Source organism: Hyla sarda, chromosome 3 (assembly GCF_029499605.1).
Source record: "Hyla sarda isolate aHylSar1 chromosome 3, aHylSar1.hap1, whole genome shotgun sequence".
NCBI lineage: Eukaryota > Metazoa > Chordata > Amphibia > Anura > Hylidae > Hyla > Hyla sarda.
In genome coordinates, this window is record NC_079191.1 from 211,743,639 (window position 1) to 211,758,329 (window position 14,691).

Below are 14,691 nucleotides of genomic sequence, written 5' to 3' on the forward strand. Positions count from 1 at the left end.
AAAAAATTGTATTTACCGAAATTTATCTTTTTTATAACAAAATTTTTTAAATTTTTTAAACAGGGACCAATTTATGTGGGCGATCAGGGCACAAAAAATATAGCCGACAATAATAAAAATGTAGTGTGTTTGTGTTTTTCACTTTTTATTCTTTATTTTTTAGGTGGTACTACTACTCCCAGCATGGAACACACACTGTTCCATGATGTGAGTAGTAGTACCTGTACTAATTGACAGATTGCCCCGTTCGTTCTGTATAATGTATAGATGCGGCCAGCCGCTCTTCTATGTTCCCCTGCACTGCAGTATATATACACCTATTCATATTTCCTGCAGAGAGCTGTGATTGGCCAGATGGTTCCAGCCAATCACAGCCCTCTGCAGGAAATATGGATAGGTGTATATATACGTCAGTGCAGGAAACCATAGAAGAGGGGCCGGCCGCATCTATACATTATACAGGAGGATCACAGCGGGTGTCAGGAGAGACATTCGCTGTGATCTTTCCTTAACTGCAGGTACTACTGCTCCCAACATGGAAAAGAGCGTGCTCCATGATGGAAGTAGTAGAACCTGCAGTTAAGGACAGATCACAGCGAGTATCACTACTGACATCCGCTGTGATCGTCCTATCTATTGTAGAGATGTGGAGCGGCTCTATACAGCGCTCGCATCTCTGCTCTATACTCCGGCCAGTGATGTGAATAGAACATCACTCATTCTATTCACTGAGAGCTGTGACTGGCTAAAACCATCCGGCCAATCCCCACTCTGGGCAGAAAATATGAATGAGTGATGTTCTATTCAATCACTTGCAGTATAGTGCAGAGATGTGAGCGCTGTATAGAGCTGCTTCGCATCTCTGCTATATAATGGACGATCGCATCGGTCAATATGTCTATTAGTACAGGTACTACTACTCCCATCATGGAATGCTCTGTTGCATGCTGGGAGTAGTAGTACTACCTATAAAAATGTCAAAAAATAGAGGGAAAAAAAGTGAAACACACACACTTTATTAAAAATTCATTAAAATTTTGTTATACATTTTTTTTCCATCACTACTGTTTTCATTTTTTAATAAAAAAAAAAATTTTTTGGTACCCAAGTGCCAATTTCCACACAAATTAAAAAACGCCTGACGCAGGAAATTGCACTGCCGTTTTTTCAGGCATTTTTTTCAAACCAAAATAGGCAGTAAAAAAAAAACAAGTAGAAACTTAGCCTAAGGCTAAGTTTCCACACAGGTTTTTTTCTGGCGTTTTTTGGAAATCTGCCACTGCAGTTTTTGAGCCAAAGTCAAAAATGTATTAAAAAAGACTGGGGAATATAATGGAAGGACTTATACTTCTCATTCCTGCTGAATCCACTTCTGACTTAGGTTAAAAAACTGTAGTGGTAGTTTTCAAAAAATACATCAGAAAAAAACGGTTGCATGTACTTTATCTGCAGCAGATTTCACACAGTGGATGTTATTCTGCACATTTGATGCTGAGGATTTTATGCTGTGTAGCACAGCATAGAATCTGCAGCGATTTATGTATGTGTATATGTATCCTAACAGTGGCTACTTTTGGCATATTTCTAAATGTATACTGGGAGAGATTGATCAAAACTGGTGCACAGGAAAAGTGGTGGAGTTGCCCATAGCAACCAAAGAATACTACGTTTTGAGGTCCGGTCAGAAAACCGGATACGGGTCAAAAATTAGTCGACCGGAGTAAAACGGTGACTCGGTCAGCTCATTAAAGTCAATGGATTAGGGCGTCGGTCCGGCTGGGGTACGGGAGCGCACGGTTTCCCCTGCACCCTTAGATTGTAAACGTGGTGTGCATGCACCCTTAGGCCCCGTTCACACTATGGAATTCTCGCGGATGAATTCCGCGAGCGGAGCTTCCCTTTGCGGCCGCCGCCGAAAATACTTCGGCGCTAGGGCCGCAGGGCACTGAACCGTCACCATTGACGGCTATGCAGTGCTCGCGGAATCCGTGCAAAGAATGAACATGTTCTTTCTTTGCGCAGAACACTTTCAGCGGCGGAAATGTCCGCCGCTGAAATTCCGCAGTGTGAACGGGTCTCGCGGAAACCCGTTCACACTAATGTTAAAGTTCACGGGAATTCCGTAGTGTGAACGGGGCCTAAGGCAGGTCAATAGAACTTAGTCACAGGTATTAGTGCTGAGGGAGATTTAGAATAGGATCTCCTAGAAGCTCCAATAGGTGTAATGTGTCCATGTCTTCCATATAAGAGTGTATAAAAATGACTGTCTTGTGAGCTCTGAGGTCAGGGTAATGGCAGGTCACAAGTGACTGGTCCTGTGCACTGAACTCATTCCCAAACCCAGGGGAGTTACATCGACCTGACAGATCTCTCCCTGCGCCATTTGTGAGGGCATTCCTCCCCCCTATCAGCAGAGGTGACAAAACGCGAGACACGAGTCCTCATCACCTCACCGGGACACATTCCCGCCCTTTTTTATGAGGCATGCGCCCATCTCAGGGACTGAGGGGGAGCCATGCCTGCTGCCTACCTCACTCAAATAGTACTAGTGTCACCATGACAGGGAGGGAATATAGCAATAAAAAAAAATGTATATCTATCCATCTATATATGTAACCCGTGGCGGGCTATCTCCTAGAGCGTTCCCTCTGGTATCACTGCACATTGTGACCAGTGTGTGAGGAATGATATGCTGCCTCCATGTTTTATATACATCGTAAAGCTTATATGAGACATTAAAGCACAGTGCCCCGGGTTCCCCTATATAGCCAGCAACGGCTTGGTAACAATGTATAAGACCTGTGATACAGGAGATAGGCTTGGGTATAACATGACATACTACAGCACGCACTGGGTACTGTATATGGTGCCCAGCCAGTGCCCTGTCAGGTGTGGACACAGAGGTCAAAGGAGCTGTGGATGCCATCACAGGGAGCTGTCCTGCCCGTGGACCTGCAGAGGTGTCATTCACACGTCCTTGTCATATCTGTCCCCTCACCATCTGGGCTCTTACACGAGTCTACACGCCCCAGGGGTGATGGCCTCCTCTGGTCATCGCTGGTCTCAGGTAACTAATGGGCAGGCCCAGGCTATAAAAGCTGACAGGGCGCACAGCTGACCTCAGATCGTCTGGAGGGAAAGATGGAGCCGACTTTGGTGACGGAGCAGGGTGGGTCTGAAGAGCGAAGACTATCATCCCTGGATGTGGAGTGCCTGAGCTGTAGATGTCTCAGGAGGAGAACACCTTACCCAAGTGGATGTATCCGTGTAACTAGAGGGGCAGAGCACAGGTAATGCCATGAGGAGACACAGTGTAGCATTACTTATCTATCTAATCCTAGTCACATAGGCCAAATGGTTTATTACAAGCTGATCTAATTCACTCTTTCCCAACCAGTGTGCCTCCAGCTGTTGCAAAACCACAACTCCCAGCATGCCCGGACAGCCAAAGGCTGTCCGGGCATGCTGGGAGTTGTAGTTTTGCAACAGCTGGAGGCTGTTCGTACGGGACTGCTTGTCAGAAGGTCAGATCAATGACCTGAAATATTGTATTACGTATTGGTTACTAGGGTAACATTACAATGAAATGGCCTTGATCCGTCATACTGGAATCATAATATCCTAATGATCAGGCTTTTTTTTGTATTTATTTATTTTTTTAGCTTTTTTTTGTGCTGCCTTCTATGACTACTTTTTATCTGTAAATAAAAAGGCATGCGTGTATTACAGGTATTTTATTACACATATACATGCTTTATATCTCTCTTGTTTATATTTTCTCTTGTTATCTTTATCTTCTTGTACATGATACGTGTGATACAATACAATGAAACATGTTGGTCGGAGATATAGAAGCAAAGGTGTTTCACAATATCTCTTTAAGGCTGCATTCACGTCTCGTTTTTGCAATACGGTTGCCGTATCCGTATTGCAAACCGTATATATAGACATTTCATTGTAAACCGTATGCCAACCGTAGCATCAGGTTGTGCACGTTTTGCATCATTTACGGGTTTATATGTTTTTTTTTTACGGTACACTAAACCGTAGTCTACTACGGTTTTGTGTCCCGGTCAAAAACTGTATCCAACCTGTATACGGTTATTTTAAAATGGAGTTTTATGGTAACCGTATTGAACCATATGTGCGTACGGTTACATCCGGTTTGCACAATACTGTTTTTCATTGTTTTATTTTTTTGGGAAATTCAATAAAAAAAACTTTATTTAAAATGTTGATAAACATAAAACCGTATCCATTTTTTTTTCAAGGAAAACGTATTAAAACGTATGCAAACAGACATCCATTTTCAAACCCTATACGGTTTAAAAACGTGAGGAGGCATATACGGTTGCATATGTTTCGGTCCGGTTTGGAGACATACATTTTTTGTACAGAAACGGGATACGGGACCCGTATTGCAAAAACGAGATGTGAATGCAGCCTAACACATGTTAAAAGAGTTGATATATAAAAGTGCATCAAGAAATGTAAATAGTGTTTAAAATCTATTTTTTATTTACTGCTAGGTGCTTTGAAGGGGTTGTCCCACCATTAAGATAGGGAATAAATGGGGCATTTATCAAAACCTGTCCAGAGGAAAACTTTCCCAGTTGCCCGTAGCAACTAATCAGCTTGCTTCTTTCATTTTTAACAAGGCCTCTACAAAATGAAAGAAGCGATCTGATTGGTTGTTATGGGCAACTGGACAACTTTTCCTTTGCACAGGTTTTGCTAAATCTCCCCATAAGTGTCTGATTCCACCTCTGCTGCCCACGTCTCCCTTCAGAATGGAGTGGCATTGACCTGTGCGCCATTCATTGTCTATGAGAGCTCCTGGAGGTAGCTGAGGGCTGTACTCAGCTTTTATAGAGAATGAATGAATGGAGTGCAGTTGCGCATAGGTGACCGCCGCTCTATTCTGCCAAGAGTTTTAGATCCCCATTATAGAGATCTTGGGGAGTCTCAGAGATTGAGCCTTCCGCAATCAGACACTAGCCCTATCCTGTGAGTAGGGAACAAGTTGTAATGTTGTGACAACCACTTTAAATTTACAGGTTTACAGCCTGTTGCCGCTATGTCTAAGGCCGGTGTCACATAAACATAATACAAATGCATATTGATGATGCTAGCGGTTCAGGTCATTAGACCCGCAGTCGGGCTGCGACTTGCAGCCATAATACGAATGCAAGACCAATGTTTCTTCTCTCATTCTTGATCTGTTTTGTAATCTGTATATAAAGTTAATCTTGATACCATTTATAACTTATTCACCTGTAAATTTCAGGCTCCATGCTACGTTCTGGAGACCATGGATGCAAAGAAGCTCTAGAAAATCACTGCCACAAAGTTTGGTGAGTATAAAAACCTCTGTCCAGCCAATTGGGTGTTCTTTCCATTATAAGCTTTTCTCTATGCTTTAGATTAGTCCATAAATATAGGATACTGCTGGTAACTGTACAATATGTTGCAATATCTCATAATAAACTCACTGATCTCAGTACTCTGCTAAATATAAAACCTTGTGCAGGGTAAGAGAATACTTGTGCGTGTCACTGTGGAGCTGTATAGTTATAATAGAATTTTTCCTTTATAGTTCACTATTATTTGCTGCCTACACACTACTAAAGTATTTCTTTGGTTTGCCGTATAGATTAGCACAAGCTATAGGAATTTTTTTTTTTTACTGTAGCTGTCTTGATACTGGCATGTAGTCACATGGGAACAATTTACTCTCCCTATAGTGCTAATCACTGATCCCGCTAACCTTTACATTCTGATGATTTATTGTCATTATATGAAATGTCTCCGCAGTTCAGAGATCCGTATAAAATTCAGGGCATAGTTTGGCCTTTCTGACACCATGCTGGGAACTGCATGATAGGTGCTCTGATGCAGAAAACAGCTTGTACTGATGTTAACATGTTCTCTTCTTTATCCTAGCCATATGCCAAAGGCCTGTGTGAAAATCGTCAAGCTGGACAGAAGCCTGTAGACTACAACCACCCTGTGAGGTAAGACGTGTTACTGGTGAAGGGTAAGGTAAACCCTGATACTGAGTAGTTAAAAGAAAACAGATGTTGAAAACAGGCCCATTTTTTATGCATTGACAGTGGCTGGAAGACATGTTCTTTCTTTTTTCATATAAAAGTCTTGGTATGTTTCTAGAATATCTGATGATTAAGGGATAGCAATAAAGATTATGTATATATTTAGATTTCCTTATTGATGCGTGTATCTTCACATCACATAACTTCTGTGGAGTCATCACTATAGACTCTTACCTTCTGACTGCTCCAAATCCTAAATGGACTTTGTCATTTAAATGCTTGTTTTCACACCTCCCTGATAGAGATTGCCTACACATGTATGGGCAACTAACCTCCCAGCTCTAGTCTTAGTATATGGGCGCACTGGAGCCTCATGATCTGTTGGAGCACCACTGATCAAACATACATTAGAATACCCATTCATAAACTATATCTGTCTCCCTGAAAAGCATATGTGACAGTGTGGAGGTATTAACTGTATTATTTTTATGGCTGTTGTTATTGATAGCATGATATTCAAATCTGCATAGCACTTAACAAGAAAATATATATTTTTTGTTTTCTTGTAGATTATTTTGGCCCAGATCTAAGCCACTAGATCTCATGTATGTGGAAGCAGAAGACTTATTAAAAAATTTTCCAGTCCAGGCCACATTATCCTTCTATGACTCTGAATCAGACACAGACAATGATGAAGAAAACCCTGAAGAGGAACATGATTCTGGTTTTGAATCAGACTAATAACTGTATAGATATATATTACATACACACTGTGCCTTAATTGGGAATAAACACAGCGGAGTCCTCCGTTCTGGATCCTCATTACTTGGATAGAGTGAAGAGCGGTTACAAAGTGTCTCTCCGGAGGGCCGTCCTGTCCTGCATTACATACAGCCCATTAATTTGAGTGGGAATGGGGCAACCCCCTAAAATATATAGACACCTGTGGGGAAATTTTTCACTGAAATGCTTTTATTTTATTATGAAAATAATTTTCTTGAACTTGATGAATTTAGATTTTTGATGAACTGAGATGATGGATCAGGAAAAGGCAGGATCTGCTGGAGATCGAGACCTTAGATAAGGTCTCAGGTGGACTTGATTTTCACCGGGATTCTGCAGCTTGCTGTATTCAGTGATAAAGTACATAAAAGTGCTTATTCTTAGCATTTTTACAACTATAACATTGTAACTTTCTAATATTTCTTCTGTACACGCATGTTAAATAGCTCAATTTGGATGAAACCCATCCTGCAGTTACTCCTAGTTTACCAGGTAGTGGCCTTTTAAAGGGGTATGCCACTAGAAAACTTTTTTTTAGGAACTATCCAGAGTAGGGGCAAATGCCCATAGAAAACCTATCCTGCTCTGGACTGTTCCTGACATGGACAGAGGTGTCAGCAGAGAGCACTAAGGTCAGACAAAAAGGAAATTGAAAATGAAAAGAACTTCCTGTGGATCACACAGCTGCTGATAAGTACTGGAAGGATTAATATTTTTTAATGGAAGTAATTTACAAATTCATTTAACTTTCTGGCACCAGTTGACACCTGGCACCGGTTTAAAAAAAGCCCCTTAAGGACCAAGCCCATTTTGACCTAATAGGTGTTCTCCGGTGCTTAGACATCTTATCCCCTATCCAAAGGATAGGGGATAAGATGCCTGATCGCAGGGGCCCGCCGCTGGGGACCCCCGTTATCTTGCATGCAGCACCCCAGTTTAAATCAGTCCCCGGAGCACGTTCGCTCCGGGTCTGATTACCGGCGACCACGGGGTGCTGCGTGCAAGATAACGGGGGTCCCCAGCGGCGGGACCCCCGCGATCAGGCATCTTATCCCCTATCCTTTGGATAGGGGATAAGATGTCTAAGCACCGGAGTACCCCTTTAAGGACCAGGCCAATTTTATTTTTGCATTTTCGTTTCTTCCTCCTCGTCTTCTAAAAATCGTAACTCTTTTTTATATTTTCATCCACAGACTAGTATGAGGGCTTGTTTTTTGTGCAACCAGTTGTCCTGCGTAATGACATCACTCATTTTACTATAAAATGTATGGCGCAACCAAAAAAATACTATTTGTGTGGGGAAATTTAAAAAAAAAAAACACAAATTTAAAGGTATACTTTTTATTGGTACCACATTTGTGTATATAAAACTTTTATTTTTTTATATTAAATGTGACAAAGCAGCAATTTTGTGCTTTTTTTTTTTTTTTTTTTACGTTCTCGCCGTTCAGTAACATTATATTTTAATAGTTCGGACATTTACGCACGCGGCGATGCCAAATATGTGTATTTTATTTTTACACTTTATGGAGGTAAAATGGGGGAAAAAAGGACATTTTACAGTTTTATTGGGGGGGGGGGGGATTATTCACATTTTTGTGACTTTTTAAAAATTTTCTTGCTTTCATTTTTACACTTTAGTAGTCCGCATAGGGGACTATTTATAGCAATCATTCGATTGCTAATACTGTTCAGTGCTATACATAGGGCATAGCACTCATCAGTGTTATCGGTGATCTTCTGCTCGATCTCAGACCAGAACAGAAGACGCCGGGAGATGGCTGGAGCCAGATGAGGGGACTTCCGATCGCCATGCTGGATGATCGGGTACCCGCGGCAGCGCTGCAGGCGGTCCGATCATCCATTTAAAGTACCGCACTGCCACAGATGCCGTGATCTGTATTGATCACTGCATCTGGGGTTAATGGCGGACATCCGCATGATCGCGGATATCCGCCATTACCGGTGGGTCCCTGGCTGCTCATAGCTGCTGGGACCTGCCGCACTTGACGCGAGCACCGTTCCGATGCTCGCGGTCATGACAGAGCGTAAATGTACTCCATGGTGCGTTAAGTACCACGGCACCATGACGTACATTTATGTCCATTGTCGTTAAAAGATAACACCAGTACTGAGCCAGAAATGTGCTCAGATTAGTTGTCATTCCCCTTTTTCCAAACTTTTATTAAGTAAATATATAGATAAATAAACTCAGCAGTTAATGTAAAAATGTATATTATATAAATATGTATATATATTTATTTGTATTAAAATTCTATGAACACATTTATATTGTCAATAAAATATAAAGAAAAAAATATTGTGTTTATTTCTGTATCTCTCCTATTTCTGGCTTATTTAAAGGGGTACTTCAGTGGAAACATTTTTTTTTTTTTTTTTAAATCAACTGGTGCCAGAAAGTTAAACAGATTTGTAAAATACTTCTATAAAAAATTAATCCTTCCAGTACTTATTAGCGGCTCTATACTACAGAGGAAATGCTTTTCTTTTTGGATTTCTCTTCTGTCATGACCACAGTGCTCTTTGCTGACCTCTCCTGTCCATTTTAGGAACTGTCCAGATCAGGAGAAAATCCCCATAGCAAACATATGCTGCTATGGACAGCAGAGAAATCCAAAAAGAAAAGCATTTCCTCTGTAGTATACAGCCCCTAAAGTACTGGAAGGATTAAGATTTTTTTTTAATAGAAGTAATTTACAAATCTGTTTAACTTTCTGTTTAACCCCTTTAAGAATTCCAGCTAAAAATGAAAATATTTAGCAGAATATTATAATGGTTTTCATGATTATACAAAATCTGGTAGCTGCTTGAACTGTCCAATAACAAATAGACTTATACTCACCTGCTACATTTTTCACTGCGGCAGTCACGTGCAGTTTAAACTGAGATCGTGGGCAGTCACATGATGGTATGGTAGATCACTGGTCACATGACAGTATGGCAGACCACTGCTGCATAAACACAGATGATTTATATGTTATTAGTGGCTGTAATTTTAATATGGTCGCCTTTACATTTTATGGTGGTTGTATATATAATTTTCCAAAGAAATCTTCTAAAAAATTAAGTAATATTGCATATACATTTCATAATTGTTTGGTACCATGTCATACAGTAAACAATCATGCAGCTAAATGAGATCAAAGGTATTTTATTACCTTGTGTTTACACAATTGGTTTAAAGTACAATTTTAATAGGAAAGGTAGGATAAAAACTTCCCACTTTAAAACTATTTTTAATCCCTTTTTTATCCAATCTAGACCTTGATGTAAAAAAGAATCTTTTTAAGGCTGCATTTACATTACATTTGCTTCCTATGGCTTCCACGGCATACACGCGCTGCTTCTCATTTACTTTAATGAGCCAACCAGAGACAGATAGTGACTTCGGTCGGCTCTTTTTTTGCCCCGTATCCAGTTTTGTGACCGGACTTACAAATCCGTGGTATACTACGGTTTTATGAACCTGGCCTGAACAACCATCACTGGTCCATATTGGGTAAATTGCCCCTGCTGGTCATGCAGCCCACCACACAGAATCTGAAATTATGTGGAAAATGATTCATTATTTGAGCATATTTTTTTTTTTTTTTTTTTATCAGTATCTATAATTCATTTACTTCGGAATCATACATTTTTTAACATGATCCTTGCAGTTTATGGCGGCATTCATTCGTGTGTTTTTTTTCATCAACAGCAGGAGCCTTGCAATCTGATTACATAACACTCAAAGTCAGAAGTGAGAAATGACCATGTTAACCTTTGGTGTCATGCCCATCTGTTGACATGTCAGTGTTTACATCTGTTTTCTGATAGCCTCGGTTGAATCTGTGTGGGTGCAATGTGTAAGCGCTGTGCTGCAAAGAGTTCTTAACAGTTACACCTATGTTAGGGTTACTTTAGAGGTCAATTACTTTAGCAGAGTAAAAGATGGAGTGTGTGCAGCTCACAACAGAATATGAGAGGTTAACTGATCTGTTCTTATACCCTTAGAGTATTGAAGAGAAAATTAAACAAAATAGATATCGGTCCTCATCGTATCACCAATCTCAATATAAATGTATGATGTATAATTTGGTCACCTTATAGAAATAGACCAATATGCAATCTAATAAAATGTATTATAACATTAACCCCTTACCGTAAAAGAACAAAAATTCACGTCCATTTGCAGCTCCCGGGATCTGACACGCGCTCAGCAGGTGAGTGCACATCATACCCGGTGGGTCCCGGTTGCTGTAAGCAACCGGGACCCACGTCTAATGCTGGACATCGCCGATCGGCTGATGTCTGGTGTTAACCCTTTAGACGATGCGATCAAACTCGATTGCCGCATCTAAAACAAAAGTACACATAAGTCTGCAAGTTGGACCTTAGGCTGCTGTATATCTGGTTCCTGGTTCTATGCATCTGGCAAGGTAAAAAAGGTTAGTGGTTAGGTCCCGCATCACATGAGAAACCTTGGCGTGGTGTGCGGGCTCAGGTATGTCCTTCATATAAGGATATACTGGCTAATGTGTCATTTTCACATCAGTTTTGAGGATTAGCTAATATCATTGTATATATTTACCACAGGATTGAAACCCCACTCTTGTCCATAGGTGCGGGTCCTCTACCCCACTGTATGTGTGCACAATTGCACTTGGGGTTGAGCACCTGTTATCACCTTGAGACTACGTTGTTTTGTTTTTCTGTTAAAAGTAAACATTGCCAGTTAACTCAGTGGTGCTGTTTGGGACCGCCACGGTGAAATCGCAGCGTACCAAACAGCTTGCAGGACGCTAGGAGGATCCCTCCCTGCCTCTACACTGTCCGATTGCCGAATAACTGCTCCGTGCCTGAGATCCAGGCAGGAGCAATCAAGCTGCATAAACACTGATCAATGCTATGCTATGGCATAGCACTGTTCAGTGTAAGTGATCAGTGTATTGCATGTTATAGCCCCCTCTGGGGGCTATAACATTGCAAAAAAAAAGTTAATAAATGTGATTTAACCCCTTCCCTAATAACAGTTTTAATCACCCCCTTTTCCCATTTAAAAAAAACTGTGTAAATAAATATAAACATATGTGGTATCGCTGCGTGCGTAAATGTCTGAACTATAAAAATGTATCATTAATTAAACTTCACAGTCAATGGCGTACATGTAAAAAAAATTCCAAAGTCCAACAATAGCGTATTTTTGGTCACTTTTTATGCCATAAAAAATTCATAAAAAGTGATCAAAAAGTCTGATCAAAACAAAATGGTACTGATAAAAACTTGAGATCATGGCGCAAAAAATTAGCCCTCATACCGCCCCTTATAAGGAAAAATAAAAATCATAGGGGTCAGAAGAGGAAATTTTTCAACTTATTAATTTTGGTGCATGTAGTTTGTTTTTTTTTTGTAGTAAAATATAATCTAACCTATATAAATTGGATATCCTTGCAACCATATGGCCCTACAAAATAAATATAAGGTGCAATTTTTACTGAAAACTGCACTGCGTAGAAATGGAAGTCGCTAAAATTTACAAAATGGCTTTTTTTTCAGTTTTGCCCCATAAATTTTTTTTTCCTGTTTTTGCCATAGATTTTGTGGTGAAATTATTAATGGTATTACAAAGTAAAATTGTTGGTGCAAAGAATAAGCCCTCATATGGATTTTTAGGTGGAAAGTTGAAAGTGTTATGATTTTTAGAAGGTGAGGAGGAAAAAACTAAAGTGAAAAAATGAAAAATCGCCAAAGGGGGAAGGGGTTAAAATCCATACATCTCTTATACAATGCAGACCCCAGAGGGACCTTGTGGCATTGTAACATGCAAGCATGTGCCCTTATTCACATATGACAAATAAGTAAGGTGCTTATCTGGAGATTAAACAATATCCAATGAAAAAACTATAAAAAGAACAATAGTGGACACAGTCCTATGATGCAATATGATTTAAATAGATAATGATTGCCGGGAACCTTCCTAAATGTGAGAAGTCCTGTAAAAAATTAGGCAAAAGTCTACTCACTCACGCATATTTGCATTTTTTATCCACTGCATTTTTTTACAGGACCTCTGCAAAGAGTAATACTTACCCTCCTTGGTAGCATAGAGGGTAAGGATATGTGCCAACAATGGGTATGAATATATTTTACTACTCTGGCCAGGAGTATGAATTTTAAGGGGTCTTGACGGGGCATTGCTAGGTCTCCAGAAGATCCACGGCGTGGCTAAGGGCAGTCTCTCAAAAAGAAAGGATCGCTAAAAAATGTTGCTCCGCGCGTAGAGGTTAGAGGGAGGTTAGTCTTATTGGCTGTCTGCTAAAGCAGCTTCAAGCAAGGAAACACAAGTGCCAATAAGAAGCATTAGGGGGGAGATTTATCAAAACCTGTGCAGAGGAAAAGTTGCCCAGTTGCCCATAGCAACCAATCAGATCGCTTCTTTCCTTTTGCAGAGGCCATGTTAAAATTAAAGAAGCGATCTGATTGGTTGCTATGGGCAACTGGGCAACTTTTCCTCTGCACAGGTTTTGATAAATCTCCATCCGTAGCACGTATTTAATAGGTGAGACCACTCTACATTCTCGCCTGAGGCAGTGCTCAGGTGGCAGCAGCAGTGGGGTCTAAGGTGAGCAGTTCTCACCAGGGGTAGGTTCCCTACTTAGCGTGAAAGAGCATTGTGGTAAATTATTTCAACTATAATAATCAAATATAGCAATTAAGTGGGAAAGCACTGAAGATGTTATTAAGTAAAACTACAACTCAGAGTATGTGTGATGTCCCAGTATCACAGATATAGTCCCGTACAGTACTTAGGCCCTGTCAGGTTGAGTCCCTCTGTGTCCTAGAGGTTCCCCTGCAGTGTCCCCCAAAGTAATATATATCATATATAGTGTTATGTGTGTTACGTATAACGGACCTTTAACCCCTTAACCTCTTAAGGACCCATGACGTATGCATACGTCATGAGTCCCGGTCCTGCGATATAACGCGGGGTCACACGGTGACCCCGCATCATATCGCGGCGGGCCCGGCGTCATAGTGAAGCCGGGACCAGCCTCTAATAGCGCGCGGCACTGATCGCTGTGCCGCACGCTATTAACCCTTTAGCCGCGCGCTCAAAGCTGAGCCGCGCGGCTAAAAACAAAAGTAAAAGTGCCTGGCTAGCTCAGGGAGCTGTTCGGGATCGCCGCGGTATAATTGCGGCATCCCGAACAGCTGTAGCACAGGAGGAGGTCTTCTTACCTTCTCCTGTGCTGTCTGATCGCCGAATGAATGCTTCAAGCCTGAGATCCAGGCTTGAGCATTCAATCGCCGAAAACACTGATTGATCCATTCCTATGGAGATGGATCAATCAGTGTAAAAGATCAGTAAATGCAATGTTATAGCCCCTTATGGGAGCTATAATGTTGCATAAGAAAAGTGTAAAAAAAATCATTAACCCTTTCAATTATCCCTTCCCCTAATAAAAGTTTGAATCACCCGGCATTTCAAAAAAAAAAAAAAAACATTATGTAAATAATAATAAAAATAAACATATCTGGTATCGCCGCGTGCGGAAATGTCCGATTTATAAAAATATACCGCTTTTTAAACCGCTCGTTCAATGGCGTACGCGCAAAAAAATTCCAAAGTCCAAAATAGCGCATTTTTGATCACTTTTTATACCACAAAAAAGTGAATAAAAAGTGATCAAAAAGTCTGATCAGAACAAAAATGGTACCGCTAAAAACTTCAGATGACGGCGCAAAAAATGAGACCTCAAAGCGCCCTGAACACAGAAAAATAAAAAAGTTATAGGGGTCAAAAGATGACCATTTTAAACGTATAAATTTTCCTGCATGTATTCATGATTTTTTTCGG

At 40.7% G+C, this 14,691-nt stretch overlaps 2 protein-coding genes and 1 long non-coding RNA gene across 5 annotated transcripts in view; 2 read left to right on the forward strand and 1 right to left on the reverse strand.

Annotated features, from left to right (window-relative positions):
• The first annotated feature begins 2,361 nt into the window (after positions 1–2,361).
• LOC130362081 (protein ripply2.2-like) lies at positions 2,362–6,797 on the forward strand. Of its 2 annotated transcripts, none has more exons than XM_056566020.1 (4): positions 2,362–3,290; positions 5,288–5,354; positions 5,944–6,014; positions 6,620–6,797. In XM_056566020.1, exons 1-4 carry the CDS (start codon positions 3,142–3,144, stop codon positions 6,789–6,791), a joined length of 459 nt encoding a protein of 152 aa, XP_056421995.1. In that variant the 5' UTR covers positions 2,362–3,141; the 3' UTR covers positions 6,792–6,797. The 2 variants fall into 2 exon arrangements, with proteins under 2 accessions (XP_056421995.1, XP_056421996.1); XM_056566021.1 differs by lacking the exon at positions 2,362–3,290 and adding an exon at positions 4,750–5,007.
• A 249-nt stretch (positions 6,798–7,046) lies between these two features.
• Positions 7,047–13,196, reverse strand: LOC130362082 (uncharacterized). The gene is made up of 3 exons (XR_008891269.1): positions 12,924–13,196; positions 9,697–9,805; positions 7,047–7,176 (listed from the first exon to the last, which is right to left on the reverse strand). It is a non-coding gene; the product is annotated as an uncharacterized LOC130362082 (long non-coding RNA).
• Positions 13,197–13,351: 155 nt separating this feature from the next.
• Positions 13,352–14,691, forward strand: part of LOC130362077 (cytochrome P450 3A9-like) — a 124,609-nt gene continuing 123,269 nt past the window's right edge. The window contains exon 1 of one of the 2 annotated variants that reach the window (XM_056566015.1): positions 13,352–13,392. The gene's annotated coding sequence lies outside the window, so the exon portion shown is untranslated. Of the gene's footprint in view, positions 13,393–13,439; positions 13,456–14,691 lie in introns of those variants that run through there. The other variant, XM_056566014.1, reaches the window with a different exon arrangement.